We start from the raw sequence: 23,683 nt of genomic DNA, 5'->3' as shown, positions 1-23,683 counted from the left end.
ACCCATGGAAGGAAACACTGTTAGTACCAGGAGACTCAGAGAATAATTCCCTGAGTGCACTGCCACTTTCAGAAATCTCACTATGAATTACTTATATGTTGGGCAGGGCAAGCCAGGCAAGGTAATGACAAGTGGGGAAGATTATTCACCAAATTCAATCTTTTGTTCCCCACTACCATAGATTTTCCAAACTCTGGGAACTCCAGAACCTATAACCGGTGACACCCCCTCCCCGACAAAGGCTAACATACTAGCAAAGTCCAAACAATCTGACAGCTAACATACATAGTAACTTTAAATCTACTTAAACCCTCCTTCACTGCTAATTCCTGACTCTGTGATTTCCACCTTTCCTCACTGTATGTCTGGAACAGTATCCCAGAATTTGTGCATCATGATCCATCCAGAGCCACATTCAAATCCAGTCTAAAATGTCAGCCTTTTGAGGCTGTTTTTAACTTCTAACTACTTCTCTACAATAATACACTTCCTATTGACTCTTGTTTCTCGGGTATAAGTTCACAATTTTAGTCGTGCCGGGGAGGACCAAAGGTCCATCACGCCTGATATCCTGTTTCCAACAGTGGCCAATCCCAGTCACAAGTACCTGGCAGAGAGGTTCCAAGCTGCTTATCCCAAGAATAAGCAGTGGATTTCTGTAACCCTAACTTAATAATTGTTAATGGACTTTTCCTCCAGAAACTTCTCCAAACCTTTTTTTTTTAACTTATTATTTATGCAATTTTAAATATACAAAGCATCAAAAATCTTTGTACAGACAATACAGGGGTAATAAACAGTTACATAAGGAAGAGAAACCATCATAAATCACGATAATACAAATACCAATAAGATCAAATGAGACATTCAGGAAACAAAACACAGGTTATCAGTATTATCTTCCCCCACTAATAAGAAACATTAGAAAAGGGGGAATGTAAATCTAGGGAGTAAATAAAGAGAACATAAAGAAGCAAAAGGACCCCCAACATTAATTTATTAAAAAGACTCAAATAACTAAAGATTATGTGGAGCTGATCATTTTCCTAGCATTAAGGAAGGATTGTAGCTGTTCAGGAGCAAAAAAAAACAACACCCCAAAGTATCCGACCGAAACTTAACCAAACATTTACATGGATAACGTAATGCAAAGAAAGCTCCTAAGTCGAGGGTATTTTTCCTGAGCCAAAAAAACCCCTTCCTCCTTAGCTGGGTAGATCTAGAAATGTCAGGAAAAAATACACAGATTTTGCCCATAAAGAGAAATATTTAAAGTCCTGAAGTACAAAGACATCACTTTACCAAGATCTAATTCGGATATAAAGGACACAAAGTGGCCCTGGCTATTATTTCCTGATCAGACGTCTCAAGAAATTCTGTAAGATTCAAAGGGGGAAATCGCAGAGGCAGTTGATGGCAAAAAAAGTAAAAACTCATTTATAGGAGGAGACTCTTCAAGTGGAATACCCAGAACTTAAGGTAACCATCGAGAGTTCACCCAACATCTTGGGAAACTTCAAAATTCTGAGATTCAAACGAAAAGAAGAATTTTTCCATCAATTCAAGCCTGCGAGATAAAACTCCGGTATCGCAAACAGAAGTAGATTGAACCGCCTGGATTTTCACAATATCTTGTTGAACAGCTGCAAGTTGCCTAGAGTGATCTTGGATTGATCTTTCATGCTGCACCACCATAGGGTCCAATTTTGGAAATAACCAAGTCCACTTTAGACACAGAAGAGGACAAAACCTTGGCAAAATTCTCCATCAGTTCCCAAAGTGCATCCAAATTCATAAATCGCCGGCTTACCAGGCATCTGAAAAGGATCCTGTAGTGATAGATCCACAAGGAAACCAGCACCCGATAAAGAGTGGGCTTGTCCTCTTGGTCAACAAATGTGGTCAGAGGAAAACGCAGGTCCACAAGCTGCAATGCCCTCTTAAGCCATCAGAGGTGTAGTAATAGACACGGCTCCCACTCGCACTGGAACATCAGCCGGCGGCAGCGTTATCAGATAGTTTGAGTCTTTCAACTGCACTGATGCTCCCTCTCCAAGCGCTACATAGGGGAACTCCGGTGATCCATGGTAGACGCAAAGCTGATAACGGATCGCTGACCTGGAAGTAAGGGGTGGGGGGAGCCGGTGGGAAAAACCCTAACTTTCCCCTTCCTCTTTGCTGAACGAGAAGCTTAAGGAAAAGAGCCCTCGGCAGAACAGCATCTATCGACTCGCGGCCATCTTGACCCCCAAAGCTTTTTTGAAATGCAGCTACACTAACAGCTTTCACTATATCATCTGGCAAAGAACTCCAGAGCTTAATTATGCATTGAGTAAAAAAAAATGTTTTCTCATATATTAGTTTTGAATGTATTATTTAGTAAATTCAATGTGTGTCCCCTGGTCTTTTTACTTTTTGAAAGCGTAAATAACTGATTAACGTTTACTCATTCCATTTCATTCATTATTTTATAGACCTCTATCATATCCCCCCTCAGCAGTCTCTTCTCCAAGCTGGAGAGTCCTAACCTCTTTAGCCTTTCCTCATAGGGGAGCTGTTCCATCCCCTTTATCATTTTGGTTGCCCTTCTCTGTACCTTTTCTAATCCTGATATATCTTTCTTGAGATGCGGTGACCAGAACTGCACACAATGCTCAAGATGAGGTTGCACCATAGAGTGCTACAGAGGCATTAGGATATTCTCTGTTTTATTCTCCATTCCTTTCCTAATAATCCCCAGCACTCTGTTTGCTTTCTTGGCTGCTGCTGCACACAGTGCTCATTGTATGGTTTCTCTATGGAGTGATACAGGGGCATTATGATATTCTCTGTTTTATTCTCCATTCCTTCCCTAATAATCCCCAGCGCTCTATTTGCTTTCTTGGCTGCTGCTGCACACAATGTTCATTGTATGGTTTCTCTATGGAGGGATCCAGAGGCATTATGATATTCTCTGTTTTATTCTCCATTCCTTTCCTAATAATCCCTAGCACTCTATTTGCTTTCTCGGTTGCTGCTGCACACAATGCTCATTGTATGGTTTCTCTATGGAGGGATACAGAGACATTATGACATTCTATGTTTTATTCTCCATTCCTTTCCTAATAATCCCCAGCACTCTATTTGCTTTCTCGGTTGCTGCTGCACACAATGCTCATTGTATGGTTTCTCTATGGAGGGATACAGAGACATTATGACATTCTATGTTTTATTCTCCATTCCTTTCCTAATAATCCCCAGCACTCTATTTGCTTTCTCGGTTGCTGCTGCACACAATGCTCATTGTATGGTTTCTCTATGGAGGGATACAGAGACATTATGACATTCTATGTTTTATTCTCCATTCCTTTCCTAATAATCCCCAGCACTCTATTTGCTTTCTCGGTTGCTGCTGCACACAATGCTCATTGTATGGTTTCTCTATGGAGGGATACAGAGACATTATGATATTCTCTGTTTTATTCTCCAGTCCTTTCCTAATAATCCCCAGCACTCTATTTGCTTTCTTGGCTGCTGCTGCACACAATGCTCATTGTATGGTTTCTCTATGGAGTGATACAGAGACATTATGATATTCTCATTTTATTCTCCATTCCTTTCCTAATCATCCCCAGCACTCTATTTGCTTTCTTGGTTGCTGCTGCACACAATGCTCATTGTATGGTTTCTCTATGGAGTGATACAGACGCATTATGATATTCTCTGTTTTATTCATCATTCCTTTCCTAATAATCCCCAGCACTATTTGCTTTCTTGTCTGCTGCTGCTGCACAGAATGCTCATTGTATGGTTTCTCTATGGAGTGATACAGAGGCATTATGATATTCTCTGTTTTATTCTCCATTCCTTTCCTAATAATCCCCAGCACTCTATTTGCTTTCTTGGCTGCTGCTGCACACAGTGCTCATTGTATGGTTTCTCTATGGAGTGATACAGACACATTATGATATTCTCTGTTTTATTCTCCATTCCTTCCCTAATAATCCCTAGCACTCTATTTGCTTTCTTGGCTGCTGCTGCACACAATGCTCATTGTATGGTTTCTCTATGGAGCGATACAGAGGCATTATGATATTCTCTGTTTTATTCTCCAGTCCTTTCCTAATAATCCCCAGCACTCTATTTGCTTTCTTGGCTGCTGCTGCACACAATGCTCATTGTATGGTTTCTCTATGGAGTGATACAGGGGCATTATGATATTCTCTGTTTTATTCTCCATTCCTTTCCTAATAATCCCCAGCACTCTATTTGCTTTCTCGGCTGCTGCTGCACACAATGCTCATTGTATGGTTTCTCTATGGAGTGATACAGAGACATTATGATATTCTCTGTTTTATTCTCCATTCCTTTCCTAATAATCCCCAGCACTCTATTTGCTTTCTCGGTTGCTGCTGCACACAATGCTCATTGTATGGTTTCTCTATGGAGTGATACAGAGACATTATGATATTCTCTGTTTTATTCTCCATTCCTTCCCTAATAATCCCTAGCACTCTATTTGCTTTCTCGGTTGCTGCTGCACACAATGCTCATTGTATGGTTTCTCTATGGAGGGATACAGAGACATTATGACATTCTATGTTTTATTCTCCATTCCTTTCCTAATAATCCCCAGCACTCTATTTGCTTTCTTGGCTGCTGCTGCACACAATGCTCATTGTATGGTTTCTCTATGGAGTGATACAGAGACATTATGATATTCTCTGTTTTATTCTCCATTCCTTTCCTAATAATCCCCAGCATTCTATTTGCTTTCTTGGCTGCTGCTGCACACAATGCTCATTGTATGGTTTCTCTATGGAGTGATACAGAGACATTATGATATTCTCATTTTATTCTCCATTCCTTTCCTAATCATCCCCAGCACTCTATTTGCTTTCTTGGTTGCTGCTGCACACAATGCTCATTGTATGGTTTCTCTATGGAGTGATACAGACGCATTATGATATTCTCTGTTTTATTCATCATTCCTTTCCTAATAATCCCCAGCACTATTTGCTTTCTTGTCTGCTGCTGCTGCACAGAATGCTCATTGTATGGTTTCTCTATGGAGTGATACAGAGACATTATGATATTCTCTGTTTTATTCTCCATTCCTTTCCTAATAATCCCCAGCACTCTATTTGCTTTCTTGGCTGCTGCTGCACACAGTGCTCATTGTATGGTTTCTCTATGGAGTGATACAGACACATTATGATATTCTCTGTTTTATTCTCCATTCCTTCCCTAATAATCCCTAGCACTCTATTTGCTTTCTTGGCTGCTGCTGCACACAATGCTCATTGTATGGTTTCTCTATGGAGCGATACAGAGGCATTATGATATTCTCTGTTTTATTCTCCAGTCCTTTCCTAATAATCCCCAGCACTCTATTTGCTTTCTTGGCTGCTGCTGCACACAGTGCTCATTGTATGGTTTCTCTATGGAGTGATACAGAGGCATTATGATATTCTCTGTTTTATTCTCCATTCCTTTCCTAATAATCCCCAGCACTCTATTTGCTTTCTTGGCTGCTGCTGCACACAATGCTCATTGTATGGTTTCTCTATGGAGTGATACAGAGACATTATGATATTCTCTGTTTTATTCTCCATTCCTTTCCTAATAATCCCCAGCACTCTATTTGCTTTCTCGGTTGCTGCTGCACACAATGCTCATTGTATGGTTTCTCTATGGAGTGATACAGAGACATTATGATATTCTCTGTTTTATTCTCCATTCCTTTCCTAATAATCCCCAGCACTCTATTTGCTTTCTCGGTTGCTGCTGCACACAATGCTCATTGTATGGTTTCTCTATGGAGTGATACAGAGGCATTATGATATTCTCTGTTTTATTCTCCATTCCTTCCCTAATAATCCCTAGCACTCTATTTGCTTTCTTGGCTGCTGCTGCACACTGAGCAGAAGATTTCAATGTATTTTCAATAATGACACCTAGATCCTTTTCCTGAATGGCGACTCCTGATGTGGAACCTTGCAGTGCATAGCCATATTTTGGGTTACTCTTCCCTAAGTGCATCCACATTAAATGTCATCTGCCATTTGCATGCCCGGTTTCCCAGTCTTGCAAGGTCCTCTTGCAATTTCTCATAATCCTCTTATGATTTAACAACTTTGAATAATTTTATGTCATTGGCAAATTTGATCACCTCACTTGTTGTTCCTATTTCCAGGTCATTTATAAATATATTAAAAAGCAGTGGTCCCAGAACAGATCCCTGTGGCACTCCACTATTCACCTTTCTCTATTGGGAAAATTTACCATTCAGCCCTACGCTCTGTTTTCTATCTTTTAACCAGTTGGCAATCCACAATAGGACACTGCGCCCTATCCCGTGACTTTCTAATTTCCTAAGAAGTCTCTCATGAGGGATTCTGTCAAATGCTTTCTGGAAATCCAGATACTCTATATCAGCCGGCTCACCTTTATCCACAGGTTTATTTACAGTCTTAGCTAAATCCATGTTGGCTTTGTTCCATTAAACGTTGCCTATCTATATGTTCAGCGATTTTGTTCATTTGCCTGGACTAGAGATTGTGCATTCCTTGGAGTAGGGATTGCTTCTTATGTGGAAGTGTACAGCACTACGTATACATCTAGCGGCACAGTAACAGCACTACATGGACCCGACTTACATTCCACAAGCCTAGATATTAAGGTAACAGGATGGCAGGAAATGAGCCTATGAGCCTGCCCATCCAGACCAGCAGCCCCAGTACTGGTACTGGTACTATGGCCTGTCCAAACCCCAGGAAGACCAGCACAAGTAGCGCAAACCAAAGAATATGGGATCTGCTAATAACATCATCATTCGTGTACTCCACGCCTTACCATGCAAATGCTCAAAGCGTGGTCCGCCCAGCAAATATTACATTTAGTATTCACAACCAAAGGTCATAAACATGGTTCTTCCACTGTGCTGCAGGGTCCCTCTTCAGCTGGCCCAGGGGCACCCAAGCTTACAAGGCAAAACTTAAATACCTCTTCACGCACAGGAGTTTCCCAGACTCTAACTGGCTACGTTGTGGAGGTGCGATACAGGCGGGACGTGTGTGTGTGTGTGTGTGCGTGCGATACAGGCGGGACGTGTGTGTGTGTGTGTGTGCGCGTGTGTGTGTGTGCGTGCGATACAGGCGGGACGTGCGCGCGATACAGGTGGGACGTGTGTGTGTGTGCGTGTGTGTGCGTGCGATACAGGTGGGACGTGTGTGTGTGTGTGCGTGCGATACAGGTGGGACGTGTGTGTGTGCGTGCGATACAGGTGGGACGTGTGTGTGTGTGCGCGATACAGGCGGGACGTGTGTGTGTGTGCGCGCGATACAGGCGGGACGTGTGTGTGTGTGCGCGATACAGGCGGGACGTGTGTGTGTGTGTGTGCGCGTGCGATACAGGCGGGACGTGTGTGTGTGTGTGTGTGCGTGCGATACAGGCGGGACGTGTGTGTGCGTGCGTGCGATACAGGCGGGACGTGTGGTGTGGGTGTGTGTGCGTGCGATACAGGCGGGACGTGTGTGTGTGTGCGTGCGATACAGGCGGGACGTGTGTGTGGTGGTGCGTGCGATACAGGCGGGACGTGCGTGTGTGTGTGCGTGCGATACAGGCGGGACGTGTGTGTGTGTGTGCGTGCGATACAGGCGGGACGTGCGTGTGTGTGCGTGCGATACAGGCGGGACGTGCGTGTGTGTGCGTGCGATACAGGCGGGACGTGTGTGTGTGTGCGTGCGATACAGGCGGGACGTGCGTGTGTGTGTGCGTGCGATACAGGCGGGACGTGTGTGTGTGTGCGTGCGATACAGGCGGGACGTGTGTGTGTGTGCGTGCGATACAGGCGGGACGTGTGTGTGTGTGCGTGCGATACAGGCGGGACGTGTGTGTGTGTGTGCGTGCGATACAGGCGGGACGTGTGTGTGTGTGTGCGTGCGATACAGGCGGGACGTGCGTGTGTGTGTGTGTGCGTGCGATACAGGCGGGACGTGTGTGTGTGTGTGCGTGCGATACAGGCGGGACGTGCGTGTGTGTGTGCGTGCGATACAGGCGGGACGTGTGTGTGTGTGTGCGTGCGATACAGGCGGGACGTGTGTGTGTGTGTGCGTGCGATACAGGCGGGACGTGCGTGTGTGTGCGTGCGATACAGGCGGGACGTGCGTGTGTGTGTGCGTGCGATACAGGCGGGACGTGCGTGTGTGTGTGCGTGCGATACAGGCGGGACGTGCGTGTGTGTGTGTGTGTGCGTGCGATACAGGCGGGACGTGCGTGTGTGTGTGCGTGCGATACAGGCGGGACGTGTGTGTGTGTGTGCGTGCGATACAGGCGGGACGTGCGTGTGTGTGCGTGCGATACAGGCGGGACGTGCGTGTGTGTGCGTGCGATACAGGCGGGACGTGTGTGTGTGTGCGTGCGATACAGGCGGGACGTGCGTGTGTGTGTGCGTGCGATACAGGCGGGACGTGTGTGTGTGTGTGCGTGCGATACAGGCGGGACGTGCGTGTGTGTGTGTGTGCGTGCGATACAGGCGGGACGTGTGTGTGTGTGTGTGCGTGCGATACAGGCGGGACGTGTGTGTGTGTGCGTGCGATACAGGCGGGACGTGTGTGTGTGTGTGTGTGTGTGTGTGTGTGCGTGCGATACAGGTGGGACGTGTGTGTGTGTGTGCGATACAGGCGGGACGTGGGTGTGTGTGTCTGTCTGTGTGGGGTGTCTGTGTGTGCGGGGCGAGCTGGCAGCCTCGCATTGATTTAACCCCTCTGGGGGGCACGGCCAGCTCAGTCCTGACCTTTTGAAAATCCCGTTCACGCCCTCCCCAGCCTTCATCCCCCAGACAAGGCTCACCTCCTTCAATTTGTCCGCAAGAAGCTTAATTTCATCTTCATATTTATCTTCCTTTGAGGAGTACTGTGGAGAGAGAGCTGCATCAGTTATCAGACCGCGCCCCTCCACCCTCCTCACTCACCTGCATCCATCCTCTCCCCCCCCATACTCTCCATCCCTCCACCCCCTTTCCCTCCTCTCCTTCATCCTCACACTGCTGTATCCCTCCTACCTCCTCCATCCTCCCACAGCTGCATCCCTCCTCTTCCTTCCATCCTCACAGCTGCATCCCTCCTCTCCCCCTCCATCCTTACACCCACTCCATCCCTCCTCCCCTCCATCCTCACACAGCTGCATCCCTCCCCTTCCACTTCAACCTCATGCCCATCCAGCTCTCCTCACAACTCTCTATCCCTCCTCTCCATCCTCACACATCTCCTTCCTCATGCCCCTCCATCCCTCCTCACATCTCAATCCTCACACCTTTCCATCCCTCCTCACACCTCCCATCCCTCCTCTCCCTCCATATCCCTCTCCCCTTCCATCCCTCCTCTCTCACCTCTCTCCCCCTCCTTCCAATCCCTCCTCTCGCCTCCACTCTCACACCTCTCCATCCTCCATCCTTCTGCTTCCCCTTCATCCTCAAACCTTCCATCCTTCCTCCCTCTCCATCTCACACCTCTTCATCCCTCTTCATCCCTCCAATTCTAATCTTCTCTCTCCATCCTCAAACCTGAATTCTTGATTTCCCCTCCACTTCTGTTTTTAATGTCTCCACCCTCATGCATTCAATATTAGCTCTCCTCCCCCACCAATCTTCCAAACCTCTCTACCTTCTTCCATGTCCCTCTCCTACCAGTCCATTCCTTCCATCCCTCCTCTTATCCTGTCACCCTTCCTCTCTCATCAGCTCCTGTCCCCCTCCCTATCCCTCCTCCTACCTCCGCAGCCCTTTCTCCTCACTGCCTCTCCCCCTTCCTCACTCCTACTTCAGCCACCCCAGTCCCCCACCCCGTCACTCCTCCTACCTCACCTCCCCCCACCCCGTCACTCCTCCTACCTTATCTCCCCCCACCCCGTCACTCCTCCTACCTCACCTCCCCCCACCCCGTCACTCCTCCTACCTTATCTCCCCCCACCCCGTCATTCCTCCTACCTTACCCTCCCCTCCCCGTCACTCCTCCTACCTTATCTCCCCCCACCCCGTCACTCCTCCTACCTCACCTCCCCCCACCCCGTCACTCCTCCTACCTTATCTGCCTGGGCTTCTAGAGACTTCAGGTTGTTGGTGACATTTTTGAGCTCCTCTTCCAGGTCACCACATTTACTGTTTGCCAGCGGGACAGAGCCGCCAGAGCAGGAGAGTTAAAACAGGAGGGGTGGGAGCCAGAGAGACACAGAAGGATAGGGAGAGAATGAAACAAAAAGTGTGTGGGGGTGGGGAGAGACAGACAAGCAAAATGTTCCAGAGGCGGCAGGAAGGGGAGGGGAAAAAAAAGGAGAGAAAACCTTCAGAAAATAGAAAATGTAGGAAAACATGGCTGAAAGGAAGCAACAGTCACATTAGTATGAGATACGAGAAGAGGGACACTCCGCCTACTACCTGAGATGAGCTCGCGACCCTGACCCCCGTCTTCCAGAGACAAAGCCAGACACTGACCATCAGCCTCAGGCCTCCCCCATCTACCAGCTCTCACAGGACGGGTCTAAACCCCAGGACACTGACCATCAGCCTCAGGTCTCCCCCCATCTACCAGCTCTCACAGGACGGGTCTAAACCCCAGGACACTGACCATCAGCCTCAGGTCTCCCCCATCTACCAGCTCTCACAGGAGGGGCCTAAACCCCAGGACACTGACCATCAGCCTCAGGTCTCCCCCATCTACCAGCTCTCACAGGACACTGACCATCAGCCTCAGGCCTCCCCCATTTACCAGCTCTCACAGGGGGGGCCTAAACCCCAGGACACTGACCATCAGCCTCAGGTCTCCCCCCATCTACCAGCTCTCACAGGACGGGTCTAAACCCCAGGACACTGACCATCAGCCTCAGGTCTCCCCCATCTACCAGCTCTCACAGGAGGGGTCAAAACCCCAGGACACTGACCATCAGCCTCAGGTCTCCCCCCATCTACCAGCTCTCACAGGGGTCTAAACCCCAGGACACTGACCATCAGCCTCAGGTCTCCCCCATCTACCAGCTCTCACAGGACCCTGACCATCAGCCTCAGGTCTCCCCCATCTACCAGCTCTCACAGGAGGGGTCTAAGCCCCAGGACACTGACCATCAGCCTCAGGCCTCCCCCATCTACCAACTCTCACAGGATGGGTCTAAACCCCAGGACACTGACCATCAGCCTCAGGCCTCCCCCATCTACCAGCTCTCACAGGACGGGTGTAAACCCCAGGACACTGACCATCAGCCTCAGGTCTCCCCCATCTACCAGCTCTCACAGGACACTGACCATCAGCCTCAGGTCTCCCCCATCTACCAGCTCTCACAGGACACTGACCATCAGCCTCAGGTCTCCCCCATCTACCAGCTCTCACAGGACGGGTCTAAACCCCAGGACACTGACCATCAGCCTCAGGTCTCCCCCATCTACCAGCTCTCACAGGACACTGACCATCAGCCTCAGGTCTCCCCCATCTACCAGCTCTCACAGGAGGGGCCTAAACCCCAGGACACTGACCATCAGCCTCAGGCCTCCCCCATCTACCAGCTCTCACAGGACGGGTCTAAACCCCAGGACACTGACCATCAGCCTCAGGTCTCCCCCATCTACCAGCTCTCACAGGACGGGTCTAAACCCCAGGACACTGCAAGCCCGAGGAGTCATCAAAAATGTCAAGTAAAGAGTGTAGAAGCTCAGGGGAGCAGCACGTGAGAGAAAGTGAGATACCGATGTGCACCAACCAGCAGAGAGAGCTCGGGAGGAGGATATGTCATGGTCTCAAGGTAGCAAATCAGTGAAGTAAGCCAGTGATGAGAAGAAGACGAATGACAGGGAGGTAATACCAGCAAGAAAAGGGGGTGATAAGCAGTGAGTGACTGCCCTCTGCGTAGCTTGTCTTCATCCACTCTCTCACCTCTGCCTCTTTCTAGTTAATGCAGCGAGCAGAACTGCAGACGGTACTCAGGATGAGCTCGCACCATGGCCGTAGGATACTCTCTGCCTTACTCTCTCTGTTCCTTGCTGCCTTGTCCAGAATGACTCCAAGATACTTTTCCTAATACAGAACCCAGCGGTGTGCACCTGTAGACGGGAATATTTTTCCCTGTCTGCATCACTTTCAGCTGGCATTTAAAGGCCCAGTCATCTGTCTCACAAGGTCCTCCTGTAATGTATCACAGTCTGCTTGTGATTTAACTACTCTGAACAATTTTATATCATAGAAACATAGAAACATAGAAATGACGGCAGAAGAAGACCAAACGGCCCATCCAGTCTGCCCAGCAAGCTTCACATTTTTTTCTCATACTTATCTGTTTCTCTTAGCTCTTTGGTTCTATTTCCCTTCCACCCCCACCATTAATGTAGAGAGCAGTGATGGAGCTGCAACCAAGTGAAATATCAAGCTTGATTATCTCACTCGTCGTATTTCTTTCCAGATCATTTATAAATATATTGAAAAGTAAGGGTCCCAGTACAGATCCCTGAGGCACTCCACTGTCCACTCCCTTCCATTGAGAAAATTGTCCATTTAATCCTACTCTCTGTTTCCTGTCTTTTAGCCAGTTTGCAATCCACGAAAGGACATCGCCACCTATCCCATGACTTTTTACTTTTCCTAGAAGCCTCTCATGAGGGACTTTGTCAAATGCCTTCTGAATATCCAAATACATATCCCTTTGGATACGCTCCTGTTTCTCACGTATCGCCTCCCCCTACATGTAAAGCCTGATTCAGCCCTTCTCTCCCAGTTTTCTACCCTTTCCCCCTACCTTTCCCCCGTCTTACTAAGGTATTTTCTCCAATGTAAATATTTAAGCTACTCTTAAGTAATATCCTAAGTTGTTTTTCCTATTAATTACACTTTGCTACGCATATTTAACTAGCTTAACCATTGTTGGCCTCCCCAACTTTGAGATGTTCTTTATAATAGTTTTACCATTATTAACTTGTTTAATGTATAATGTTTAGGCTTATAGTTAACCCTTACTATCTTGTTTTATGTATAACGCTTAGGCGTATGTTATTATGTTCTCTGTACACCGACGTGATATCTTGATAAACGGCGGTATATAAAAACCAATAAATAAATAAAATACACTATACCAACCAACTCACCATTATCCACGTTTAATAACTCCCTCAAAAAAAAATCTAGTAGATTAGAAGAAAAGACTTCCCTTTGCTAAATTCATACTAACTTTCCCCCATTAAGTCGTATCTATCTATATGGCAAATAATTTTGTTTTAAGAACAGCTTCTACAATTTTGCCCAGTACATCAGGCTCATCAGTCTATAGTTTCCAGGAACGCCCTGTTTAAAAATTGGTGTTACAATGCCAATCCTCTAGTCTTTATTTATTTATTTATTTATTTATTTTATATACCGATCTTCTTACATTATATGTAAATCAAATCGGTTTACAGAGAACAGTTGAATAAGCTTGCTTGTGGGCAATTACATATAACAAAGAACTTTTTTGAGTAACATATTGTATAATCTTCAGGTACTGTAGCTTTTTTTTTTTTTTTTAAGTAAAAGATTGCTGACCTGTTACTAGTAATCTGTAATTTCATGTTTGCATTTTCAGGACTCTGGGTGAATACCATCTGGTCCTAGTGATTTGTTACTACTCAGATAACTATCATCCCCTCTCCCTCCTCATCCAAACTACTTCAACATACCATTCACCCATGCTGCCTTGACTTTCTTGTATCTCAAGCCAATCTAGCTTCTGTCTCTACATTTCATGCACTCAGCTCTTGCCAGTGACCTCTGCATGGTGAAGGCCAGTGACCTTTAATCTAGCCTCATCTTCCTTGACCTATCTGCCGCTTTTAACACCACTGATCAGAATCTGTTCCTTGACACATGGTCTTCACTTGGATTTTCAAACTCCGGTTCTATTTTGGTTCTCCTTCTGTCTCTCCCATCACACTTTTAGTGTTATCCTCTGGTGGCAAATCTGCCACTACCGCAACCTCAGTTATTGTGCCTCAGGTCTCTGTCTTGAACCCTCTTCTCTTTAGGACTCTTTCACTTGTTGCTCTGATCTCTTTTTTTCCTGATAATTTCCAGATCTACCTTTCTAAACCAGAAATTTCACCCTGAATCCAATGCAAAATCTCAGCCTGCTTATGTGACAATGACTCCAGATGTCTTACTGCCACTTAAACACAGCGTAGGGTTGGGCAAACTGTGTGGGCTTTGCACTCCTTCTCTGCTGTTGTGTTGCACGTTTCCATGACTGATGGCACCAGTAACCAGGAAGAAGATGTGCCTTTTCTATGCTAGCCAGCTCACGGGTCCCAAGTTTTCACGAGTGACTAAGATTGACAGGGCAGTTCAATTTCCACGATGATTCAATCTGTGACCTCTCTAGAGAAACTGAGATACCTACGCATTGCACACAGGCCTCAGATTGATATCCATATCAGAACAACTTTAAATCATTATCTGGAGCTCAACGTCAACTACCAATGTTCAGGAGACAGACTCTATACTCCCACAATAATCCCTGGAGCCCTCCAGTCCTAGAGGTGACAGGCTCTGTATCCCTGCTCCCATCCCCTGAGCCCTCCAGTCCTAGAGGTGACAGGCTCTATATCCCTGCACCCATTCCCTGATCCCTCCAGTCCTAGAGGTGACAGGCTCTGTATCCCTGCACCCATCCCCTGATCCCTCCAGTCCTAGAGGTGACAGGCTCTGTATCCCTGCTCCCATCCCCCGATCCCTCCAGTCCTAGAGGTGACAGGCTCTGTATCCCTGCACCCATCCCCCGATCCCTCCAGTCCTAGAGGTGACAGGCTCTGTATCCCTGCTCCCATCCCCCGATCCCTCCAGTCCTAGAGGTGACAGGCTCTGTATCCCTGCTCCCATCCCCCGATCCCTCCAGTCCTAGAGGTGACAGGCTCTGTATCCCTGCTCCCATCCCCCGATCCCTCCAGTCCTAGAGGTGACAGGCTCTGTATCCCTGCTCCCATCCCCCGATCCCTCCAGTCCTAGAGGTGACAGGCTCTGTATCCCTGCACCCATCCCCCGATCCCTCCAGTCCTAGAGGTGACAGGCTCTGTATCCCTGCTCCCATCCCCGATCCCTCCAGTCTTAGAGGTGACAGGCTCTCTATCCCTGAACCCATCCCCCGATCCCTCCAGTCCTAGAGGTGACAGGCTCTGTATCCCTGCTCCCATCCCCCGATCCCTCCAGTCCTAGAGGTGACAGGCTCTGTATCCCTGCTCCCATCCCCCAATCCCTCCAGTCCTAGAGGTGACAGGCTCTGTATCCCTGCACCCATCCCCCGATCCCTCCAGTCCTAGAGGTGACAGGCTCTGTATCCCTGCTCCCATCCCATGAGCCCTCCAGTCCTAGAGGTGACAGGCTCTGTATCCCTGCTCCCATCCCATGAGCCCTCCAGTCCTAGAGGTGACAAGCTCTGTATCCCTGCTCCCATCCCCTGATCCCTCCAGTCCTAGAGGTGACAGGCTCTGTATCCCTGCACCCATCCCCTGATCCCTCCAGTCCTAGAGGTGACAGGCTCTGTATCCCTGCTCCCATCCCCTGAGCCCTCCAGTCCTAGAGATGACAGGCTCTGTATCCCTGCTCCCATCCCCTGAGCCCTCCAGTCCTAGAGGTGACAGGCTCTGTATCCCTGCTCCCATCCCCTGAGCCCTCCAGTCCTAGAGATGACAGGCTCTGTATCCCTGCTCCCATCCCCTGAGCCCTCCAGTCCTAGAGGTGACGGGCTCTGTATCCCTGCTCCCATCCCCTGATCCCTCCAGTCCTAGAGGTGACGGGCTCAGTATCCCTGCGCCCATCCCCTGATCCCTCCAGTCCTAGAGGTGACGGGCTCTGTATCCCTGCTCCCATCCCCTGATCCCTCCAGTCCCAGAGGTGACAGGCTCTGTATCCCTGCTCCCATCACCCGATCCCTCCAGTCCTAGAGGTGACAGGCTCTGTATCCCTGCTCCCATCCCCCGATCCCTCCAGTCCTAGAGGTGACAGGCTCTGTATCCCTGCTCCCATCCCCCGATCCCTCCAGTCCTAGAGGTGACAGGCTCTGTATCCCTGCTCCCATCCCCTGATCCCTCCAGTCCCAGAGGTGACAGGCTCTGTATCCCTGCACCCATCCCCTGATCCCTCCTGTCCTAGAGGTGACAGGCTCTGTATCCCTGCTCCCATCCCCTGCTCCCTCCAGTCCTAGAGGTGACAGGCTCTGTATCCCTGCTCCCATCCCCTGATCCCTCCAGTCCTAGAGGTGACAGGCTCTGTATCCCTGCTCCCATCCCCTGATCCCTCCAGTCCTAGAGGTGACAGGCTCTGTATCCCTGCGCCCATCCCCTGAGACCTCCAGTGCTAGAGGTGACAGGCTCTGTATCCCTGTGTCCATCCCCTGAGCCCTCCAGTCCTAGAGGTGACAGGCTCTGTATCCCTGCACCCATCCCCTGATCCCTCCAGTCCTAGAGGTGACAGGCTCTGTATCCCTGCGCCCATCCCCTGATCCCTCCAGTCCTAGAGGTGCCAGGATTTCTGTCTCTATGCCAGTCTCCTGACCCATTTTGATCTGTGACAGAGGTGTCTTATCTATACTGAGCTAAGAAGTTGTGGAATAGCTATCACCTCAATATCTTTATGCTGACTTCTAAGATGAGTGAAAAGCAGAGTGAAAAGGGAGAGATAGAAAGAGAGGGGGAGCGGGAAGAGAAGAGATAGTGAGGAAGTGATGGGCTGAGTGAGAATGGCCTCCCTCGGGCTGGTGCCGCTGCATGAAGTCCAGTCCTGGTTCTGCTGTCCCCGGGCTCCTGCTCATCTTTCTTGTGCGCAGTCAGGCCAGGCAGGGAGGAAAACGTTCACACCCGAGAGTCTGTAATTCTCCCACCCTAAAGGGGCGCACAAGGTACCCGTCCGCCATCATCCATGCGGCGGAGTGTCGGGAGAGGAAGAGAAGCAGAGAGCAAGGAGGAAGAGAGACTGTTCCCAAAGGGAAGCTCCAGTGACAGGGCAGAGAGGCAGCTGTCAGTCAATACCTCTTCCTCTGAAGCAATCAGAGACTTCAGGCTCTGATCCATGGTGCGCAGCTCCTCCTCCACCTGCCTGACTCGGCTGGGAGGGAGGATTCCCGAGAGGGACAGTCACCAAGCAGGAGGAAAAAAAAAAACGTCAGTCAAACCGCTACCACAAAATCACATTCCCTTTCCAGCCAAAAGAGCTCCTCGTGGCTTCCCTGCAGTCTGTGCGGAAGGATTACCCTCGCCTGACGCGAGCTCCTCATGGCCTCCCTGAAGTCTGTGCGGAAGGATTACCCTCGCCAGACGCGAGCTCCTCGTGGCCTCCCTGCAGTCTGTGCGGAAGGATTACCCTCGCCAGACGTGAGCTCCTCGTGGCCTCCCTGAAGTCTGTGCGGAAGGATTACCCTCGCCAGACGTGAGTTCCTCGTGGCCTCCCTGCAGTCTGTGCGGAAGGATTACCCTCGCCTGACGCCAGCTCCTCGTGGCCTCCCTGCAGTCTGTGCGGAACGATTACCCTCGCCTAACGCGAGCTCCTCGTGGCCTCCCTGAAGTCTGTGCGGAAGGATTACCCTCGCCTGACGCGAGCTCCTCGTGGCCTCCCTGAAGTCTGTGCGGAAGGATTACCCTCGCCTAACGCGAGCTCCTCGTGGCCTCCCTGCAGTCTGTGCGGAACGATTACCCTCGCCTAACGCGAGCTCCTCGTGGCCTCCCTGCAGTCTGTGCGGAAGGATTACCCTCGCCTGACGCCAGCTCCTCGTGGCTTCCCTGCAGTCTGTGCGGAAGGATTACCCTCGCCAGACGCGAGGCCTGGGACCCCCCTGTACTGCGCCACCTCGGGAGAACTCTAATCCCAGCTCCCCAGGAGCAGGGTCACCGTCCAAACCTCCCAAACTGAGTCGCCCACCCATTTACAGAGTCAGGACAGAAACTGCTGAGTGCTCTCACCTCTCAGCCACCTCAGCCCTCTCTTCAGAGCGCTCCAGCTCCCCTTCCAGAATGACCAGCTTACGGGCTACCTGTCAAGGCAAGGAGAGGGGAGGTGAAGGAGCTGTACCTGCCCAGGAGAGCCCTGCCAGGAGCGAGAGAACTCACCTCCTCATATTTCCGATCTGCGTCTTCTGCTATGTGTTTGGCTTCTTTCAACTGCATCTCTTGAATTTCCATCTTCTCTTCGTCCTTAGTGGCTCGGTTCTCAATCACCTTCATGCCTCTGAATAGGACAGACAAACCCAAGACTTTACTCTGCTTTGTGCCTTGACCTAGAACACTTCTGGATGCCACCTCATGGCCTGAACATGATTCATCAGACAAAGCAACCCGGACCAGCGCCTCAAGCTCCCCACTGTGCACCAGGACCAGAAAGCCATGGGCTCCTCGCTGTTCACCAGGGGAAGGACGCCTCGGGCTCCTCCCTCTGTGGCACTGGGAAGGACTCACCCCACCGCGGTGCGGCACTGGGAAGGATTCACCCCACCGGGGTGCGGCACTGGGAAGGACTCACCCCACCGGGGTGCGGCACTGGGAAGGACTCACCCCGCCGGGGTGCACCAAAACCAGACAGTGTGGCACCGGGCAGGATTCACCCCACCGGGGTGCACCCCTACCAGACAGTGTGGCACCGGGCAGGACTCACCCCGCCGGGGTGCACCACTACCAGACAGTGTGGCACCGGGAAGGACTCACCCCGCCGGGGGTGCACCCCTACCAGACAGTGTGGCACCGGGAAGGACTCACCCCGCCGGGGGTGCACCACTGGGAAGGACTCACCCCGCCGGGGTGCACCCCTACCAGACAGTGTGGCACCGGGAAGGACTCACCCCACCGCAGTGTGGCACCGGGCAGGATTCACCCCACCGGGGTGCACCCCTACCAGACAGTGTGGCACCGGGCAGGACTCACCCCGCCGGGGGTGCACCACTGGGAAGGACTCACCCCACCGGGGTGCACCCCTACCAGACAGTGTGGCACCGGGCAGGACTCACCCCGCCGGGGGTGCACCCCTACCAGACAGTGTGGCACCGGGCAGGACTCACCCCGCCGGGGGTGCACCACTGGGAAGGACTCACCCCGCCGGGGTGCACCCCTACCAGACAGTGTGGCACCGGGAAGGATAACCCGGGTGCACCCCTACCAGCAGTGTGGCACCGGGCAGGACTTCACCCCACCGGGGTGCACCCCTACCAGACAGTGTGGCACCGGGCAGGACTCACCCCGCCGGGGGGGCACCCCTACAGACAGTGGGAACGGAGACTCACCCCACCGGGGTGCACCCCTACCAGACAGTGTGGCACCGGGCAGGACTCACCCCGCCGGGGGTGCACCCCTACCAGACAGTGTGGCACCGGGCAGGACTCACCCCGCCGGGGGTGCACCCCTACCAGACAGTGTGGCACCGGGAAGGACTCACCCCGCCGGGGGTGCACCCCTACCAGACAGTGTGGCACCGGGCAGGACTCACCCCGCCGGGGTGCACCCCTACCAGACCGTGTGGCACCGGGAAGGACTCACCCCGCCGGGGGTGCACCCCTACCAGACAGTGTGGCACCGGGCAGGACTCACCCCGCCGGGGTGCACCCCTACCAGACAGTGTGGCACCGGGAAGGACTCACCCCGCCGGGGGTGCACCCCTACCAGACAGTGTGGCACCGGGAAGGACTCACCCCGCCGGGGGTGCACCCCTACCAGACAGTGTGGCACCGGGCAGGACTCACCCCACCGGGGTGCACCACTACCAGACAGTGTGGCACCGGGAAGGACTCACCCCGCCGGGGTGCACCCCTACCAGACAGTGTGGCACCGGGAAGGACTCACCCCGCCGGGGGTGCACACCTACCAGACAGTGTGGCACCGGGCAGGACTCACCCCACCGGGGTGCACCCCTACCAGACAGTGTGGCACCGGGAAGGACTCACCCCGCCGGGGGTGCACCCCTACCAGACAGTGTGGCACCGGGCAGGACTCACCCCGCCGGGGGTGCACCCCTACCAGACCGTGTGGCACCGGGAAGGACTCACCCCGCCGGGGTGCACCCCTACCAGACAGTGTGGCACCGGGAAGGACTCACCCCACCGGGGTGCACCCCTACCAGACAGTGTGGCACCGGGAAGGACTCACCCCGCCGGGGGTGCACCCCTACCAGACCGTGTGGCACCGGGAAGGACTCACCCCGCCGGGGGTGCACCCCTACCAGACCGTGTGGCACCGGGAAGGACTCACCCCGCCGGGGTGCACCACTGGGAAGGACTCACCCCGCCGGGGTGCACCCCTACCAGACAGTGTGGCACCGGGCAGGACTCACCCCGCCGGGGGTGCACCCCTACCAGACAGTGTGGCACCGGGCAGGACTCACCCCGCCGGGGGTGCACCCCTACCAGACAGTGTGGCACCGGGAAGGACTCACCCCGCCGGGGATGCACCCCTACCAGACAGTGTGGCACCGGGCAGGACTCACCCCGCCGGGGGTGCACCCCTACCAGACAGTGTGGCACCGGGAAGGACTCACCCCGCCGGGGGTGCACCCCTACCAGACATTGTGGCACCGGGAAGGACTCACCCCGCCGGGGGTGCACCCCTACCAGACCGTGTGGCACCGGGAAGGACTCACCCCGCCGGGGTGCACCACTGGGAAGGACTCACCCCGCCGGGGTGCACCCCTACCAGACAGTGTGGCACCGGGAAGGACTCACCCCGCCGGGGTGCACCCCTACCAGACAGTGTGGCACCGGGAAGGACTCACCCCGCCGGGGGTGCACCCCTACCAGACCGTGTGGCACCGGGAAGGACTCACCCCGCCGGGGTGCACCACTGGGAAGGACTCACCCCACCGGGGTGCACCACTACCAGACAGTGTGGCACCGGGAAGGACTCACCCCACCGGGGGTGCACCCCTACCAGACAGTGTGGCACCGGGCAGGACTCACCCCACCGGGGGTGCACCCCTACCAGACAGTGTGGCACCGGGAAGGACTCACCCCACCGGGGGTGCACCCCTACCAGACAGTGTGGCACCGGGCAGGACTCACCCCACCGGGGGTGCACCCCTACCAGACAGTGTGGCACCGGGAAGGACTCACCCCACCGGGGGTGCACCCCTACCAGACAGTGTGGCACCGGGCAGGACTCACCCCACCGGGGGTGCACCCCTACCAGACAGTGTGGCACCGGGAAGGACTCACCCCACCGGGGGTGCACCCCTACCAGACAGTGTGGCACCGGGAAGGACTCACCCCACCGGGGGTGCACCCCTACCAGACAGTGTGGCACCGGGAAGGACTCACCCCGCCGGGGTGCACCACCGGGAAGGACTCACCCCACCGGGGTGCACCACTACCAGACAGTGTGGCACCGGGAAGGACTCACCCCACCGGGGGTGCACCCCTACCAGACAGTGTGGCACCGGGAAGGACTCACCCCACCGGGGGTGCACCCTACCAGACAGTGTGGCACCGGGAAGGACTCACCCCACCGGGGGTGCACCCCTACCAGACAGTGTGGCACCGGGAAGGACTCACCCCACCGGGGGTGCACCCCTACCAGACAGTGTGGCACCGGGAAGGACTCACCCCACCGGGGGTGCACCCCTACCAGACAGTGTGGCACCGGGCAGGACTCACCCCGCCGGGGTGCACCCCTACCAGACAGTGTGGCACCGGGAAGGACTCACCCCACCGGGGTGCACCACTACCAGACAGTGTGGCACCGGGAAGGACTCACCCCACCGGGGGTGCACCCCTACCAGACAGTGTGGCACCGGGAAGGACTCACCCCACCGGGGGTGCACCCCTACCAGACAGTGTGGCACCGGGAAGGACTCACCCCGCCGGGGTGCACCACTGGGAAGGACTCACCCCACCGGGGTGCACCACTACCAGACAGTGTGGCACCGGGAAGGACTCACCCCACCGGGGGTGCACCCCTACCAGACAGTGTGGCACCGGGCAGGACTCACCCCGCCGGGGGTGCACCCCTACCAGACAGTGTGGCACCGGGAAGGACTCACCCCGCCGGGATGCACCACTGGGAAGGACTCACCCCACCGGGGTGCACCACTACCAGACAGTGTGGCACCGGGAAGGACTCACCCCGCCGGGGGTGCACCCCTACCAGACAGTGTGGCACCGGGAAGGACTCACCCCGCCGGGGGTGCACCCCTACCAGACAGTGTGGCACCGGGAAGGACTCACCCCGCCGGGGGTGCACCCCTACCAGACAGTGCGGGCACCGGGAAGGACTCACCCCGCCGGGGGTGCACCCCTACCAGACAGTGTGGCACCGGGAAGGACTCACCCCGCCGGGGGTGCACCCCTACCAGACAGTGTGGCACCGGGCAGGACTCACCCCGCCGGGGTGCACCACTGGGAAGGACTCACCCCGCCGGGGGTGCACCACTGGGAAGGACTCACCCCACCGGGGTGCACCCCTACCAGACAGTGTGGCACCGGGAAGGACTCACCCCGCCGGGGGTGCACCCCTACCAGACAGTGTGGCACCGGGCAGGACTCACCCCGCCGGGGGTGCACCCCTACCAGACAGTGTGGCACCGGGCAGGACTCACCCCACCGGGGGTGCACCCCTACCAGACAGTGTGGCACCGGGCAGGACTCACCCCGCCGGGGGTGCACCCCTACCAGACAGTGTGGCACCGGGAAGGATTCACCCTGCCGGGGGTGCACCCCTACCAGACAGTGTGGCACCGGGCAGGACTCACCCCGCCGGGGGTGCACCCCTACCAGACAGTGTGGCACCGGGAAGGACTCACCCCGCCGGGGTGCACCACTGGGAAGGACTCACCCCACCGGGGTGCACCACTACCAGACAGTGTGGCACCGGGAAGGACTCACCCCACTGGGGTGCACCACCGGGAAGGACTCACCCCACCGGGGTGCACCACTACCAGACAGTGTGGCACCGGGAAGGACTCACCCCACCGGGGTGCACACCTACCAGACAGTGTGGCACCGGGAAGGACTCACCCCGCCGGGGGTGCACCCCTACCAGACAGTGTGGCACCGGGAAGGACTCACCCCGCCGGGGGTGCACCCCTACCAGACAGTGTGGCACCGGGAAGGATTCACCCTGCCGGGGGTGCACCCCTACCAGACAGTGTGGCACCGGGCAGGACTCACCCCGCCGGGGGTGCACCCCTACCAGACCGTGTGGCACCGGGAAGGACTCACCCCGCCGGGGTGCACCACTGGGAAGGACTCACCCCACCGGGGTGCACCCCTACCAGACAGTGTGGCACCAGGAAGGACTCACCCCACCGGGGTGCACCACCGGGAAGGACTCACCCCACCGGGGTGCACACCTACCAGACAGTGTGGCACCGGGAAGGACTCACCCCACCGGGGTGCACACCTACCAGACAGTGTGGCACCGGGAAGGACTCACCCCGCCGGGGGTGCACCCCTACCAGACAGTGCGGCACCGGGAAGGACTCACCCCGCCGCAGTGCGGCACCGGGAAGGACTCACCCCACCGCAGTGCGGCACCGGGAAGGATTCACCCCACCGGGGTGCACCACTACCAGACAGTGTGGCACCGGGAAGGACTCACCCCACCGGGGTGCACCACTACCAGACAGTGTGGCACCGGGAAGGACTCACCCCCGCCGGGGGTGCACCCCTACCAGACAGTGTGGCACCGGGAAGGACTCACCCCGCCGGGGGTGCACCACTACCAGACAGTGTGGCA

The 23,683-nt window shown here is 53.9% G+C and overlaps 1 protein-coding gene across 4 annotated transcripts in view; it reads right to left on the bottom strand.

The window, feature by feature from the left end:
• Positions 1–23,683, bottom strand: part of LOC115079627 (tropomyosin alpha-4 chain-like) — a 113,224-nt gene that overhangs the window by 17,019 nt on the left and 72,522 nt on the right. For 2 of the 4 annotated variants that reach the window (XM_029583360.1, XM_029583354.1), the window contains exons 5-8: positions 18,083–18,200; positions 17,936–18,006; positions 10,063–10,138; positions 8,833–8,895 (exon numbers count right to left, since the gene is read on the bottom strand). In XM_029583360.1, coding sequence (XP_029439220.1) covers positions 8,833–8,895; positions 10,063–10,138; positions 17,936–18,006; positions 18,083–18,200 — 328 coding nt within the window. Of the gene's footprint in view, positions 1–8,832; positions 8,896–10,062; positions 10,139–17,008; positions 17,085–17,935; positions 18,007–18,082; positions 18,243–23,683 lie in introns of those variants that run through there. The other 2 variants (XM_029583346.1, XM_029583338.1) reach the window with 2 other exon arrangements.

The sequence above is a fragment of the Rhinatrema bivittatum genome, chromosome 1 (genome assembly GCF_901001135.1).
Source record: "Rhinatrema bivittatum chromosome 1, aRhiBiv1.1, whole genome shotgun sequence".
NCBI classification, from domain to species: Eukaryota; Metazoa; Chordata; class Amphibia; order Gymnophiona; family Rhinatrematidae; genus Rhinatrema; species Rhinatrema bivittatum.
The sequence above is the reverse complement of the archived record's forward strand: the minus strand, read 5'-3'. Positions and strand labels throughout refer to the sequence as shown.